Source organism: Stegastes partitus, unplaced genomic scaffold (assembly GCF_000690725.1).
Source record: "Stegastes partitus isolate 25-593 unplaced genomic scaffold, Stegastes_partitus-1.0.2 Scaffold2514, whole genome shotgun sequence".
Classification (NCBI taxonomy): Eukaryota; Metazoa; Chordata; class Actinopteri; family Pomacentridae; genus Stegastes; species Stegastes partitus.
This window is the reverse complement of record NW_007580245.1, coordinates 28,146-42,088: the sequence shown is the minus strand read 5'-3', so window position 1 is coordinate 42,088 and position 13,943 is coordinate 28,146. Positions and strand designations below refer to the sequence as shown.

Here is a 13,943-nt window from a genome sequence, read left to right as displayed (position 1 = left end):
CGTTTAATTTGAAAGTGTAACAATTAAGATACTCTTTGATATACAACATGTACCCTATTCATTTCTGTCCAGATACACAGTAGAGTCCAATTCCAAAACAAGACAATGTGACTGAACCAAAGTGACACAATTCAGGGTCATTTGCATGAACTTTATATGGCTCTATGACAGCTGCAGAATAGTTCTTGTAGTGACAAGCTCATTTACATAAAAAAAGAAGGTCTAAATTGGATTATTATACTTACATCATATTTACATTTGTTTCTTTCTTCTTTTTTTTTACATTGTGTCAGTTTCGATACAGAAAATAAATGAATACACTTTTCAAATGATTAGGCTATTTTGGATTCTTGTGTTTGAATGTAGATCTTTTCTTCATATGTTTGCATATATGACTAAATTACATTAAGGCAAGTCCGGTTAATTAGCAATGAAATATAAATAGTACAGGGGTTAAAGGATGTTGCTTACATTCATAAAATTGCTAGATTAGGTGTGGAAGGTAAAAAAAATGTGAAATCGTCCGCACATTGTTTTTATTGGATCTGATGTACCACCTTAGGTGTTAAAACATTTTATGCAAATGAGATGTTCACCTTGTTGGCATGTAAATAATAATAATAATAATAATCAAAATAATAATAAAATGAGTGATATAGAAAACTTAGATCAAATATTTACAAGCACCACAAACTCACAGACTGTGTAGAGGATACACAGAAAAACACAGAACATACATACATACATACATATACATATACATACATACATACATACATACATACACAACACACACAACACCTTACAAAAGTCCAGTGTCATACTACATCATTCATTGTGTGAGTCACAGTAGGGTACAGAATCATGGCTTGCAGTCTGTTTAAACAGTGATATTCGGGTAAATTTCGTCCCTGTATAAATATCACACAGAACAGTAAAGTACGTGTTAACCCTGCAGTACACCTTTTCCTATCTCTCGTGCAGCACTTCTGCTGGCTAACTGCAGTCTCGCATTACCTTACTTTGGTCCCGTAGCCGCTGCTTTACATTTCGCTGTCGGCTGCTCTCGGTTCTCTCTCGTGCTTTATCGCCATTTCTAGGCAATCCAAGGCGCGCGCTCCCAGGTCCAGCGGCAGCTGCGGCACGCGCATCTTAGGAGACACGATAGGGCATCTGCAGAGCTCGAGACGCTTCTCAGCAACCCTGGAATGACGCCATGAGCTCTCACCGTGTGTGATGGAGGAGATGTTCTGGTAGGAACCGCTACCGTAGGCTGTTGTGGCGTCGCGTGAGGAGCCCGAATACGATCATGAAGCTGCTATTTGTGGTGACACTCCTCTGGTGCGAGGCGATGTGCGGATCTCCGAGCGTCCAGATTGGTAGGATTGTTATTTCTGTCGTCGTCTTATCGTTCACATCTGTAGCCTATCGATCCCATTCCTCCGTGTATTTAAAGTATTCTTCTGTACATCCCCCCGTCCATTTCTCGTTCATCGTCCCCTTGTCTCCCTTTTTCTACCGTGGCCCTCTCATCTCTGGCTGTCCTCCTTATATTGCTGTCAGTAAGAGCGGCCTTTTGACTGTACGGGGGCTGCTGCAGTGTTCTTATTGTGTCAACATGGTCATCTTTTCTATTTGTGCATATATGCGCGAACGTTTTTCTGGAGATGTTGTGTGTGATGAGCGTGTGTGCTTGCATCTGTGTGCACATGCATGTTTTTTTCCCCCAGATGTTGTTGTCAGGCAGGCAGGTGAATCCAAGATCATTCAAATCCAGCACTGATCTCCATTTCGTGTTGGGTTGCCAACAGTTACAGACAGCAACTCCTGCAATGGTGTCCTAGATTTTTATTAACCAACCATCACGTAAAATGTGATGGCATAGCAATGAGAATAAATACAATTACTGAGAACATTATTGTATTGTTACAATTCAAATAATACATTTACATTTATATTTTGCATCAAAACAAATTCCAATGCTAATTTTGCCACTTTTTCCAGTCATGTTACATTCTATTTTCACTTATGCTGCACACCAAATCAAATAAGCCCCATTGAGACAAGATTGTTCCTGCTTGCCTCATGCAGAGGTGCCCCACAGTGCTGGAGAGTGCAGTGGTAAGCATGTGATATTCATTCATTCATGTGTCATTCACACAAGATTAGAAAATTCCCCAGGTGATGTCTTCGTTTATAGTAATACATTAACAACTGCAGTCTAATCCAGCTGTCATACAGCTCACTTGTTTGATGTGCAGACCAGTAAGCTTACACAGTTGACTTGCTGTCAGATTGTAGCCTGGACTGATTTACTCTCCGTGTTCCCTCTAGTACCATTTATAATTCTAAGAATTTAATAAAGTTACTGTTGTTCCATGGGCAATTACATGCATATGAGTCCTACTGCTGTCTGATGCTCACGGTTTTTGTTAAACTCAGAGGTAATAGTTCAAAACAGCTGGAAGCAACAAGCTTCAGCTCCTGCTGACATTATGTGAAGGAAGTAATCAGATTACATTCATCATTGTTGGTGAGCATAACTGATCTAAGCTGTTAGTGTCTGTTTTTATTGCAGTAAAGGTTTGTTATTATGGACATTTTATTGTGTTGCCCAACAAATTGGAAGTTGTATAGCAAAGTGAATGAGAAAGGTGTGTTGTGACTTTGGCACACAAATTGTTACTTTGGCTTTCTGTGAGGTTTTTGGATGAATGTTGGTGAGGAAATGTGGAAAGGTCTTTCCCTAAATCACTTCACACAAATCCAAGTACAGTTGTTTGTGCCTATTTTTTAGCATTCAGACTTGTGCTGTGTTGAAAGTGAAATGCTACTTGGTCCAAACTGTTTAGATTGCTGGAACATTTATTAAAACATGACCATGGTGCACATTCAGACATAAAGTCGACACGTTAAGCTGCTGTTAGATGAACAGAACAGGGTGCATGTCTGAATGGGGGGTTAGGGAAACTTAGTTCATCATTAGCTAGTAGATGATGTTGATGCTGGCGAATTTTCCAGCCAAAATTCACAAGTCCTTTCTGCTACAATTGAGCTTATGTCTGTTTATAAGTGAAAGTTTGGATCAGCCAGATTCTCTGGTCCCTCCTCAACAGTGAATTAACAGGCAGAGGTTATATTAATACTCCTGACTTTAGAATCAGGGTGAAGTACACTGAGCAGAACACTGAGAAACTGTAGCCGTAGTTTCATACAATTCCCTTTTGGTAATGTTAGCATTGTTAAGCCTAAGAAGTTTTAAAAAATGTGGATCATATTGAATATGAAGATTTCTTTTGTATTTATGGCTGTAAACACAGGCTATTGGTAAGGTAATAACTGTGCTGCATGCAAAGCAGTTATGGTTGATGAACATGATGATGAAACAACATGTTTGCAAATACCACACAGGTGTACTTTGAAGTGGGATTAATAGGTTTGTGAGGTATGTTGAGCATGAAGCCAAAGTTTCTAATGTCACAATTTCTCTTTTTTTTTTAAAACTTGGATAAATCACCACAACACCTTATGCTGCACAGCTAACCTGCTCCACAGAAAGTTCTGTTCAGAGTCTGGGATTTAAGTTGGACATAATAAGCATCTCTTTTCACCAACTTCACCAATACTACTTCACTAAAAAGCATCATTATTACTGGATCTATACATTAGAAGTGATATAAAAACAATGTGTGGTAGCACAGAACCTGTAATATATAGCTAGGCCTCTTCAATAATAATGATTACTTAAATATGCACAACAGAAGTGGGAGTGATGGCATTTGAGTGTCATATGATACTATGATGCTCTGCTGTTTACTGTGAGATCGACTGATTGGGATCAGTTGTTTATCTCCTGCTCTTATATCAGCTGTTCTTCTCCCTCATGTTTATCTTTTTCTATTCTATCACTGTCATTGTCCACTAAGGCCCATAAAAGTAGGGGTGTGCATCTCTACCTTAAGAGGCGATCCGATACGAATCTAGGTACATGGGTTATGATACGATTCACTTATGGAACATTTTAATACATTACGATGTGATGCGATTTGATGCGATGCAGCTTGAATCTATTTGTGTGGTTAAAAAAAATTAAAGAGAAATGTGTCAGGTCAGAACAATGTCATTGTGTTTGATTTTCGAATACATGCAGACAAGACAGACTGTTGCTGTATTAAATATGAGAAAATATTAACATTAACCCCTTCAGTATATCGCAATCCATAAACGTTGCAAACTGAAAACATTCAACGTGGCCTCAGTTTGTTCTGATGCATTTTATCAAACCAAACTGATGTTCTGCTGCGTGTTGTTGTGGTGGGAGGCTGCTGTGTGTTTAGTGAACAAACCCGAGTTAAGCTTCAGGTTCTGCTCTGTATCTCTGACACTGAATGCACAGACGAACACACAACACAACATGTTTCTGTGTTGCAGGTTTTGCTTGGTGAGAAAATCACTAGTTTTGTTAGTTATGATATAGTTCAGTGGAGGCTGATCTTGTTTCTTCAGTCAGAACAGGTAGCTACTGCACAAGATACTGTGGTTGTAAATGGTAATATGTCTTCCCCATTGACTCAATCTCTTTCTGTCTGACAGATGAAACAGTCAGTTTCACTGTTACCGTGTTCCAATGATAAAATGATATATAACCGATTAAAACAGCGAAGTGAGAGGAGGAGAGGAGGAGAGGGAGAGGTCCGATACACCTGATGATGAAAGTGTTCAGGTGGAGGCAGAGAGATCGCGACTGAGTCAGTTAGGAAGAAAAAGTAGCCCAACATTCAATCTGAAGGTTCAACTTTTAACAGCAGTCACAATTCTGACTATATAGACACGATGACCAGTGGTATGGACATTTATAATGTGCTCTGCTCGTAGAAAGTCTGTTTACAAATCCCCCCCCAAAAAAACGCTGCTAATAGAAAACCTTTCAACTTGACCAAATTTGTGTAGAACGCACTTTCCACTGTTATTCTTCTACTAATGTTTGGTCACTCACCTGTCAGAGGAGCTGCACTGCAGACACCTGGTAGCATCTACCGTAGCAGCATGTGAGGCGTTTAGGGAACATCTGATTGACAACACGACACATGCCCTGATCTCAATCCTGTAGAACATTTGTAGGCAGAACTGAAAAGACGTGTGGAGCAAGGTGGCCAACAAGCCTTACTCCTTTCTACCAGTTCTGTCAGGAGGAATGGGACAGAATTCATCAAACGCTTGTGAGAAGCTTGTGGAAGGAAACCCAAATCATTTGACCCAAGTCATGCAGTTTAAAGGCAACGCTACCAAATACTAAGGAAATGTATGTAAACTTCTGACTTTGAAGAAAGTAGTGAAAAATTCTCTCTCATTATTCTGGCATTTAGCAAATAGAAACAATTTTGGTAATCCTAACTGACCTAAAACTTGAAAAGTTTAGTCTGATTTAATGGCAGACAGTGAGGGAAAAAAGATTTTGTCTTTTTATACAGTGTGTGTAAGCTTCTAGTTTCAACTACTCACCTTTAAATCTGTATTGCTCATAGAGAATCGTTTGGAAAGGAATTGGTGAAATGCTCCTTACAGTAGATTTAAATCTGAATAGAACCTCCTCCAGAGCATGTTGGCTGTGTTACCTGTAGTTACCACCGTGATCTAGTTGGTTAAAAGAGAACCACTTTTATGACATAGAAAACTTTGACTTTAGGCTCCATATGTAGTACAACCCTCAGGAAGTATTACAAATGTTCCAGTAGTACTGAGAGCACTGTATTGCTGCACAAGGAGGCTACTTTGATGGGGAAGGCAGCTGAATTCAAACCACAGTTTTTTAAATGTTTTATAGGTGAAGTCTTGGAATTTTTTGATTGCACCTTATATAAGCATCATATCCTATATATACATACACATCTGAATGTGGCTGCAGGGAAGACATATGATTACCTGTCAATCAAACAAAATGTATATTTGGTTACCTCACTAGCTAGGACCATACCATCAATTTGAAGCTTGATTGCTTATTGGATCCAAATGAGCGTTATGTTGGTGATGACTGAGCTGAGCTGAACTGATGTGGTGTGGGGAAAAGTTTAGTCGGGGATCAGCAGTGGCTCCTGGGCTGGTGGACCCCTAGGAAAGGGAGAAGACAGAAAGTGGAGGCAGACGTACAAGGAGGGTGGGTGGGACACGAGAAGCAAGAATGAACAAGTGGGAAAGGCAGAGTGGTATGTACAGACGGGCGGCTGTGGCTCAGGTGGTAGAGCGGGTCGGTCAGTGATCGGAAGGTCGGCGGTTTGATTCCGTGGGCAAGACACTTCACCCACCTTGCCTGGTGTGAATGCGTGTGAATGGATTGTTTGAGGTGGTGGTCGGAGGGGCAGTAGGCGCAGAATGCCAGCCACATCTCTGTCAGTCTGCCCCAGGGCAACTGTGGAATGTGTGTGAATGAATAATTGACAGTTGATTGTATGCGCGTTGAGATAAAAGTGCAATATGAATCTAATCAATTATTATTATTATGCAGACACACTTCAGCTAAAGATTTTATCTCCATTTAATGTTGTAACCCGCATTTCAATGTTCCACCAGTTGGTGTAATTTACCTGAACCCATCTATCCATGCAATATCTTGACTTGGTTTCATCCGGCAAGAACACATTTAAACTATTATGAAATTCATTTTAAAATGTCCATCAAAATACAAATTCTGAAAAGAAATGACGCACCATTTATAGCTCTTGAACAAAGAAAAACAATCATTTAAATATTATTGTTCACAGAAGACAGGTCACATTGCCATATCACAATTACCTTACATTTAAATATGATGGACAAACCTCTGAATGAACTCCAGCTGGCTCGCTGCTTCTTCCTGGTGCTGTACATTAAAGCTGTAGTAGCACATAACAGGACAGCTGATGCTGATGAAAACTCTGTAATCTCGTGCAGCTTGAAGATCACTCTGCCCTCCATATTTAGCATTGAGGTCTTTGTTAGGAGAATGGAATCCCCTACAAGAGACACCACCACAGCAGTATTTCAGTGTGATTACAGCCTACAGTCAGTCTGTGGGTAAAAACTACTATTTTATGAGGTGAGATGGAGTTGTACTGACGACATCATACTAAGAGGGGTCTGTAGTTTAAATACAATAAACATCTTTCAGCACATCATTTTATGGTAGGATGAACCCTGTTGTGGGTGAATTAGTTAAAAAAAAAAAAAGGGATGACGATGCTTTATAGTGTGCGATGGCTACCTCCTAATTGGGCAGTAAAGATCCTCTCAGGTTGCAGAGCCTTGATGAAGTCAGCCAGCAGTAAAGCCCTGAGAAGCTGTGTAACATAAAAGCAGAGCTGGTAAAATTTTAAACTGATTTTATGAAAATACCAGTAGCTGAACAATCAGCTGACTAATGGTTATTTTCATCATTAAGCCATGTTTGAATGAGGCTTCGAGCTTGTCTAACACACCTGGTGCAATGACAGACGAACTGTGAGCTGGACAGTCAAACTGTGTATTTTTCTGTTTGTATGAAGTGAACTGTCTCTGTATGTTTCCACAGATTAATCATGTCTCTGCTTTTACATGCTAGAGGATTTTGTCAGTGAGCATTGTCAGCATTGGTTTTATCCATTTATGTAGGTTTCCTGGAAATGTTTTTTGTTTTGTGTGTGTTTGCGATGCATGTGTCATTTTAGTGCCGTAAGCTTCGGAAAAAAAAAGTCTGCAACCATTAGCCAGGCTCCTGTGCATTTTGATATGGTGGTATAATCTGGACAGCTTTTGCACATACACACAAACAACACAACCATCATCACAGGTATCACCGCTAACTGGTCGACAAATATTAAACAATAAGACAGCCTGCTGATTCACTGCTAACATTTTAATGATAAAGCAAGGCTTGAGTCTAATGTTAGTCAGTTTGACTAGTCTTGGCTAATTTTGTTTGTAGGCTACTCACCAAAATAAGTTTTTACTTGAAAAACCTCCCAAACATACCTCTGATGTTATTGAGGACCTGATCCAGTCCACAAGCTTGAAAACGGAAAAACTAAACCTGCCTAAAATGTGACATTACTCGTTAAAATATTGAACAGGCGTATTGTTCTTACTTTGCTCCAATCACTCACGATTCAGTTCAGTTCAGTTGTATTTATATGGCACAATTCACAACATATGTAGCCTCACACCGCTTAACGCAGTAAGGTGAAGACCACGATGGTTTGCTGTTCATGTTAAGCTATTCCGGAGTTGCTAACCTACATTAAAGAAGCAGAGGAACATACAAGCATTGTATGATTGACTGTTTAACTCACCGTTTACTCCGGCTGTTGTAGTTTGAGGTCAGCCTGAGGTGACCGCCATCAGCCGATGTTCACCAAAGCCACCGAAAAACACATGATTCAGACCACAAACTAAAGAATAGAAAACAGAAGTTGCAGTGACAATGTGAAAATACTGTTCAGGGCAGTGTGGGCCATGGCTGAACAGAGCCGGGATGTGCAGGCAGGGAGTTTGGCGTGGAGTTGCTTCAGATAGTCAGTGCCATCTGTAATTTGTCCTGAATTGTTATATTTTGGGAACTGAGTGAGGAAATTATTCAGTAGGGAGAAATTCTCTGAAATCGTGTCCTATTATCTTTGTTATCAAATGCTTTTCTGTCTCACTCTTCCCTCCTCCCCTCGACAGCTGGCTTTTCATTCTGCTTTCTATTGTGTCATTTTTGATTACCTATAAACACATTGGACTTGACTGGATAGCAAGTCTTAAGAACCAGTTCTGAGAGACCATAACCCAGCCAATACGCCTTACAGATGCTCTTGTTGCTGCAGCGAGCTTCAAAATCTGCAGGGAAGCCTGAAACCTGAAGAGCAGAGAGTATTGTAGCAACAGTTTGATGCCGATGTCGTTGCAATCACATATTCAACTTTCATGTTCATTGCATTATAGCTATAGTTTGTCAATGCTTTTATCCAAATGTTTTCTTTTTTAGTATTTCTACCAAATGTAAACTAACAAATATTAACTATTCATAGTCTTCTAAGTATGCCTCTTGGAAGATCAGTAGTGTTTACTGATCAATATTGAATAGCGGCATTGGTAACGATACTAAGTAGGAAGGTGGCAGTTCAGGCAAAAGCACTTGTCAAAGTCCTGTGAGATTTATGCATGTTCCTGTACCAAAGTAGAAATGGACAGTCACACTTGTGTTGTGAAATTTGTTTGGAAAAGGAAGGAGAAAAAAAAGAGAGAGAGAGTTGTAGGAGAACAGACGTCATCAGAGTGAGGTGAACATCTTAGTTGCGACTCTGCACTATACCCTGAAGTGTATCATAAAATGATGTCTATTTGGGCATTCTGAGTTCACTTGCATTATTTTGTTGCGTACAGATGTAGCTTTAATAACCTTATCTGAGCATCAGTGTCATGATGGACCTATGACCTGTAATGTGTGTGTAATGTACCTGGCTGTTTGCTCCGTTACATTTTTTGTAGAATGGTGGCAGTTTTGTTTTCTGGTTGTTTTACAGACGACTTGACAAACGTAATGTTAAATTCCAAGGTCTTTGCTTTATAAAGTATACATTCATATGTTTATGATAAATGATCTGCACTTATATAGCACCTTTCTACCTTAGTGGTAGTCAAAGCACTTTACAATGTGTGTCTCATTCACACATTCACACACCAGTGGCTACAGAGCGTCCATTAAGGTGTCTGCCTGCCATTGGGAGCAGCTTGAGGTTCAGTGTCGTGCACAGGACACTTCGACATGTGGAGCGGCCGGGGATCGAACCACCAACCTTGCGTGGTGGACAACCCACTCGTCCACCTGAGCCACCCATAATGATGGTTATGTTTTTTTTAAGCGTTATTTCTCTCAATCTCAAATGCAAACACTGACACTGACAATAGTCTTGACAAGAATAAGAGCAAATGGATCAGAGCACAAACAATAAGAATGCTTTAACACAGCACACTATGATTTTACAGCAGACTTGGTCAGCTTCAGTCATCAATCTTTATTTAAAAAAAGAAAAAAGAAAATTGCTAGATTGTTAAATACGGAGAATTTTTTCAAGATTTATTCATGTTTGACACAATATTTGCATGTGATGTGTATGTAAATTATTCTTTTTGTAGCATGTTATGGGTGAAATACAAAGTACACTATCTCACATTTTTTTAAACATTGATTAATGAATAGTTCAACAAATGAATATAGTTTTTAGTTTGAGATATTAAGGGAGGAAGTGTTCCTGTAGTAAACCAGTTGATACTGAGATGCTTTTTCTCTGTGTCCCTCTTCACCCCGATGACGTTTCTGTAGTCCATAACTCTATGTAAGATAGAAAATGGACAGCAGACCATTAAAGGAGTAGGAGCCCATGTGACGGCAATGGTACAGTAGTAATTGTTGCCCTGTTTCTGATGACAGTACTTAGCTAGCATGTTCGGAGTTGTCAGTCTCAGAGGCTAATATTTCTATCTCGCTCCGGGTGGTTATACTTGCCTATTACGGCCTCATCCTCAACCCACTGCTCAAGGCAAAGAAAATGACCTCATTCTGCCAGCTCTGCCACGAGTGCTGCAGCTGAGCAGAGGTAGAACTTAGTAAATTGATTTTTTTCTTCCTCTCAAATGCACATTTGATGGTGATCGAGAAAAAAGACTCTCACTTGCTCTCACTTATGAACATTTGACTGCATTTAAAAAAAAAATCATTTTATTGTCTCTGTGTTACATAAGTTTAAATTTAAAAAAGTGAAATGCATAAAAAAACAATATGTAAGACAGTGTTGCTTAAATATGGCAAAAATCATAATCAACTTAGTCCAAGGACATTAAAGACTCACCATCCTTCATGGTGCAGAAAATTAAGAATACAGACAAGACAAAATTAAAATGTTTTACCAACATGGAACATGCTTGTAGGACTACTTGATTTTGGTAATTAAAACTCGGTAGAGGTTTGCAGTCAAGAATCCCAGCCTGTTTATGTGACCTAGTTTTAGAGATGAGAACAGGCAGTTGACAGCTTTATCACCTGTTGTGAAGACTCTGAAGTGGAACTTGTGGCTGGGATGCACAGATTGTTCTCTCTCTCTCTCTCTCTCTCTCTCGCTCACCCACACACACACCAACCAAATTAATAATAACTCACATCTTTGAAGACCGCAAATGCACGTTCAGACATCCTTCTGCCCTCATTTGAAGCACGTCACATGACCTAACCTGTTACGGAAGCAAGAAATGATGTGGCTTACTAAATAATATCAGTTCATATGCCCTGTAGCCAGTCACACAGGAAACTAAGAAAAGCTACACAACTTATTGTCAAGCAGCAGCACCACACTAAGTTTAAAACAATTAATGCAAAAAGCTTCTGAACTTTACAGAGTGACTAAAGAGGCTGTTAAAACTTGTGAGACAGAAAATAAGATTAAATAATGTACCCATGCAATAGTTAAATAAGGACAAATAGCAGCATAAACACAGTTTCAAATTGGCCTCTGCTACATTATATCAGCCAGACTGATGCTGGCTCTGCTATGATTGGTAGTTAAATTTAGGGTTGGTGGTGTATTGTTTGTTAGGGTTAGGATTGGTTGGTTTGAAACTGAACTAATAGGCACCAACCTTTTCTAAAATTTTTCTAAAAATGACAGCTCATGGTCCCAAATCCCCCTGTATGAAATATAAATGATGTAACCATGGTGGCAGGAACCTTGGCCTAATAAATACATTTGCTGCAGACATAACTGACAGAACAACAAAGGTGGTCTTACACTCAATAGTGGTGCAAATAAACTAGTGTTTCCAGAATGTCATATATGCAATAAGACCAGGTCTGTGTGTCTCTTTTGTGTGACTGTATTACACTGCCAATTTTTCAGGCAACAGATAGCCTGTCCTCTGATCTTCCTGCTTTATTAGGTCCACCAGCATCTTCAATTGAAATCAGAGGTGTTTTCATGCAGCTGGAAGCTGGAGAGAACTCAATTCTTCCTCTGTGCCAACTGATCTTTCACAGCTGCAAACAATGTTCCTCACGTGAGGCAGTGGCCGTCCCATTCTGGTTAAGCTGGTGCTCTGTTTCACACTGCATAGCATCAAGACCCTCAAAATAGTCCAGTCTCCATTATGCTACTCCTGTTGTTGGCAAACATCTTCAGCCGTTGCTATGCTGTAGAATCATGTGGAATCAGGATGGTACCTTGCTTACTTGGCTGCTAAGGTCTGCCATCTTGTAATTGGGTGCAGCTGCTGATTCTGTGATATTGTTTGTGATTTCTTCTATAGCCTTTTCATATGTGCTGACAGGGTCTTTACCATAGACTGTGTAACTGAGATTCTTCTGAATTTGTCGTGCGCCACTGCTTTTCCAGCCTTCTTAATTTCTGTTTTAAGATGCGCAGCTGTTGACTATACCATTGAGCTATTTTATTATCGTTTGTTGGCTTCATTTTCAACAGCATCAATTGATGAACGCAGTAAAGCTGCAGTTTTGTCAAGAAGATTATCCACCTGTGTGGGACTAAGATTAGAGGAGCTGCTCTCCGTTGTGTTGGCATATGGCATTGAAGTAAATAATAGTGGAACCATTTCCTTATATTTAGTTACTGCATTATCGGTTAGACATCTGCTGTAATGGATCTGTTTGGTAGGTGTTCGATTGTCCATTATTGTAAATTCAAATGTTCTTAAAAATGATCAGACAGGATACAGTTTTGTTTAAAAAAAAGGGTAAGATGTTTGATTTCTATGCCATATGTCAAAAGAAGATCAAGGGTATGGTTAAAACTATTGAGTTGGTTTATTTACATTTTGGAAGAAGCCAACTGAGTCTAACAATGAGCTAAATGCAGAGTTGAGGCTTTTTGTTTTCATCATCTACGTGGATATTAAAGTCACCCACTATAATGACTTTATCTGGACTGAGCACTAAATCAGCTAAGAACTCTGAGAATTCAGAAACTCAGAGTAGGGGGCTGGTGGCCGATAAATAACAACTAACACAACTGGTTTTTGAGCTTTCCAATTCAAATGTGTGAGACTAAGACTAAGGCTTTCAAACAAATTATAATGAAGTTTTGGTCTCTGGTTGATTAATTGGTTTGAGTGGAAATTGCTGCCACTCCTCCCCTTCAGCCTGAACTTCTAGGTACATGAACATTAATATGACTAGGGGGAGTTGATTCATTTAGACTAACGCATTCTTCATGCTGCAGCCAGGATTCAGTCAGACACATTAAGTCAATATGATGATTTGTTATCAGATCATTAACTAGAAGAGACTTAGATGACAGAGATCTAATATTTAATAGTCCACATTTAATTGTCCTGTTGTTTTGGTGCTGATGGAGTTCAATTAACTTGGAGACGGTTGTTATGAACAGCCCTTCTGTTGCTAATGTTAGACTTGTAGAATCTGGGTGGTCGGGGGGCAGACACAGTCTCTATAGGAGCCATAGAGACCAGGTTTTCCCCAGAAACTTGTCCAGTTATGTATTAAGCCCTTAAATTCATCTCTGCAGTTGTTGCATAATTACAATACGGACAACATGTTGCTGTCATTTATAGCAGATGTGCAGCAATAAAACATCATCACATTCAGTGCAAGAGCTTCATTAATACCTTTATTGCATATTTAAAAACAACATTATTTAATAATTCAGAAGTGGAAAGATGTGTCAAAGTATGTAATAAATGGATGAAATAAAGGTGTTGCCCAGCTTACGGTGGAGAGTAAATACTTGACAGTCACAAGACAAGTTTATTATGAGGACAAGGAGCTGAAACTGCAGTTTAACATTATTGTTATTGCTGTAATAGATGAAGAGGACATCAGTGCTGCTCTTCCTCACAGGGATGAACAAAGAGGGAAGACTCTTCCACCTCCACAGCCACAGTGGAATGTTCATGTTCTCTGTAGTTCTCAGCCCACATCAGGCTAT

The 13,943-nt window shown here is 39.5% G+C and overlaps 1 protein-coding gene across 1 annotated transcript in view; it reads left to right on the top strand.

Annotated features, from left to right (window-relative positions):
• Positions 1 to 1,309: 1,309 nt before the first annotated feature.
• The window catches only part of LOC103375238 (glutamate receptor 2-like), a gene marked incomplete at its 3' end in the record, with an annotated part of 38,387 nt that continues 25,753 nt past the window's right edge, over positions 1,310 to 13,943 (top strand). The window contains exon 1 of the mRNA XM_008305457.1: positions 1,310 to 1,379. Within this exon, the coding sequence (XP_008303679.1) occupies positions 1,310 to 1,379 (70 nt within the window). The remainder of the gene's footprint in view (positions 1,380 to 13,943) is intronic.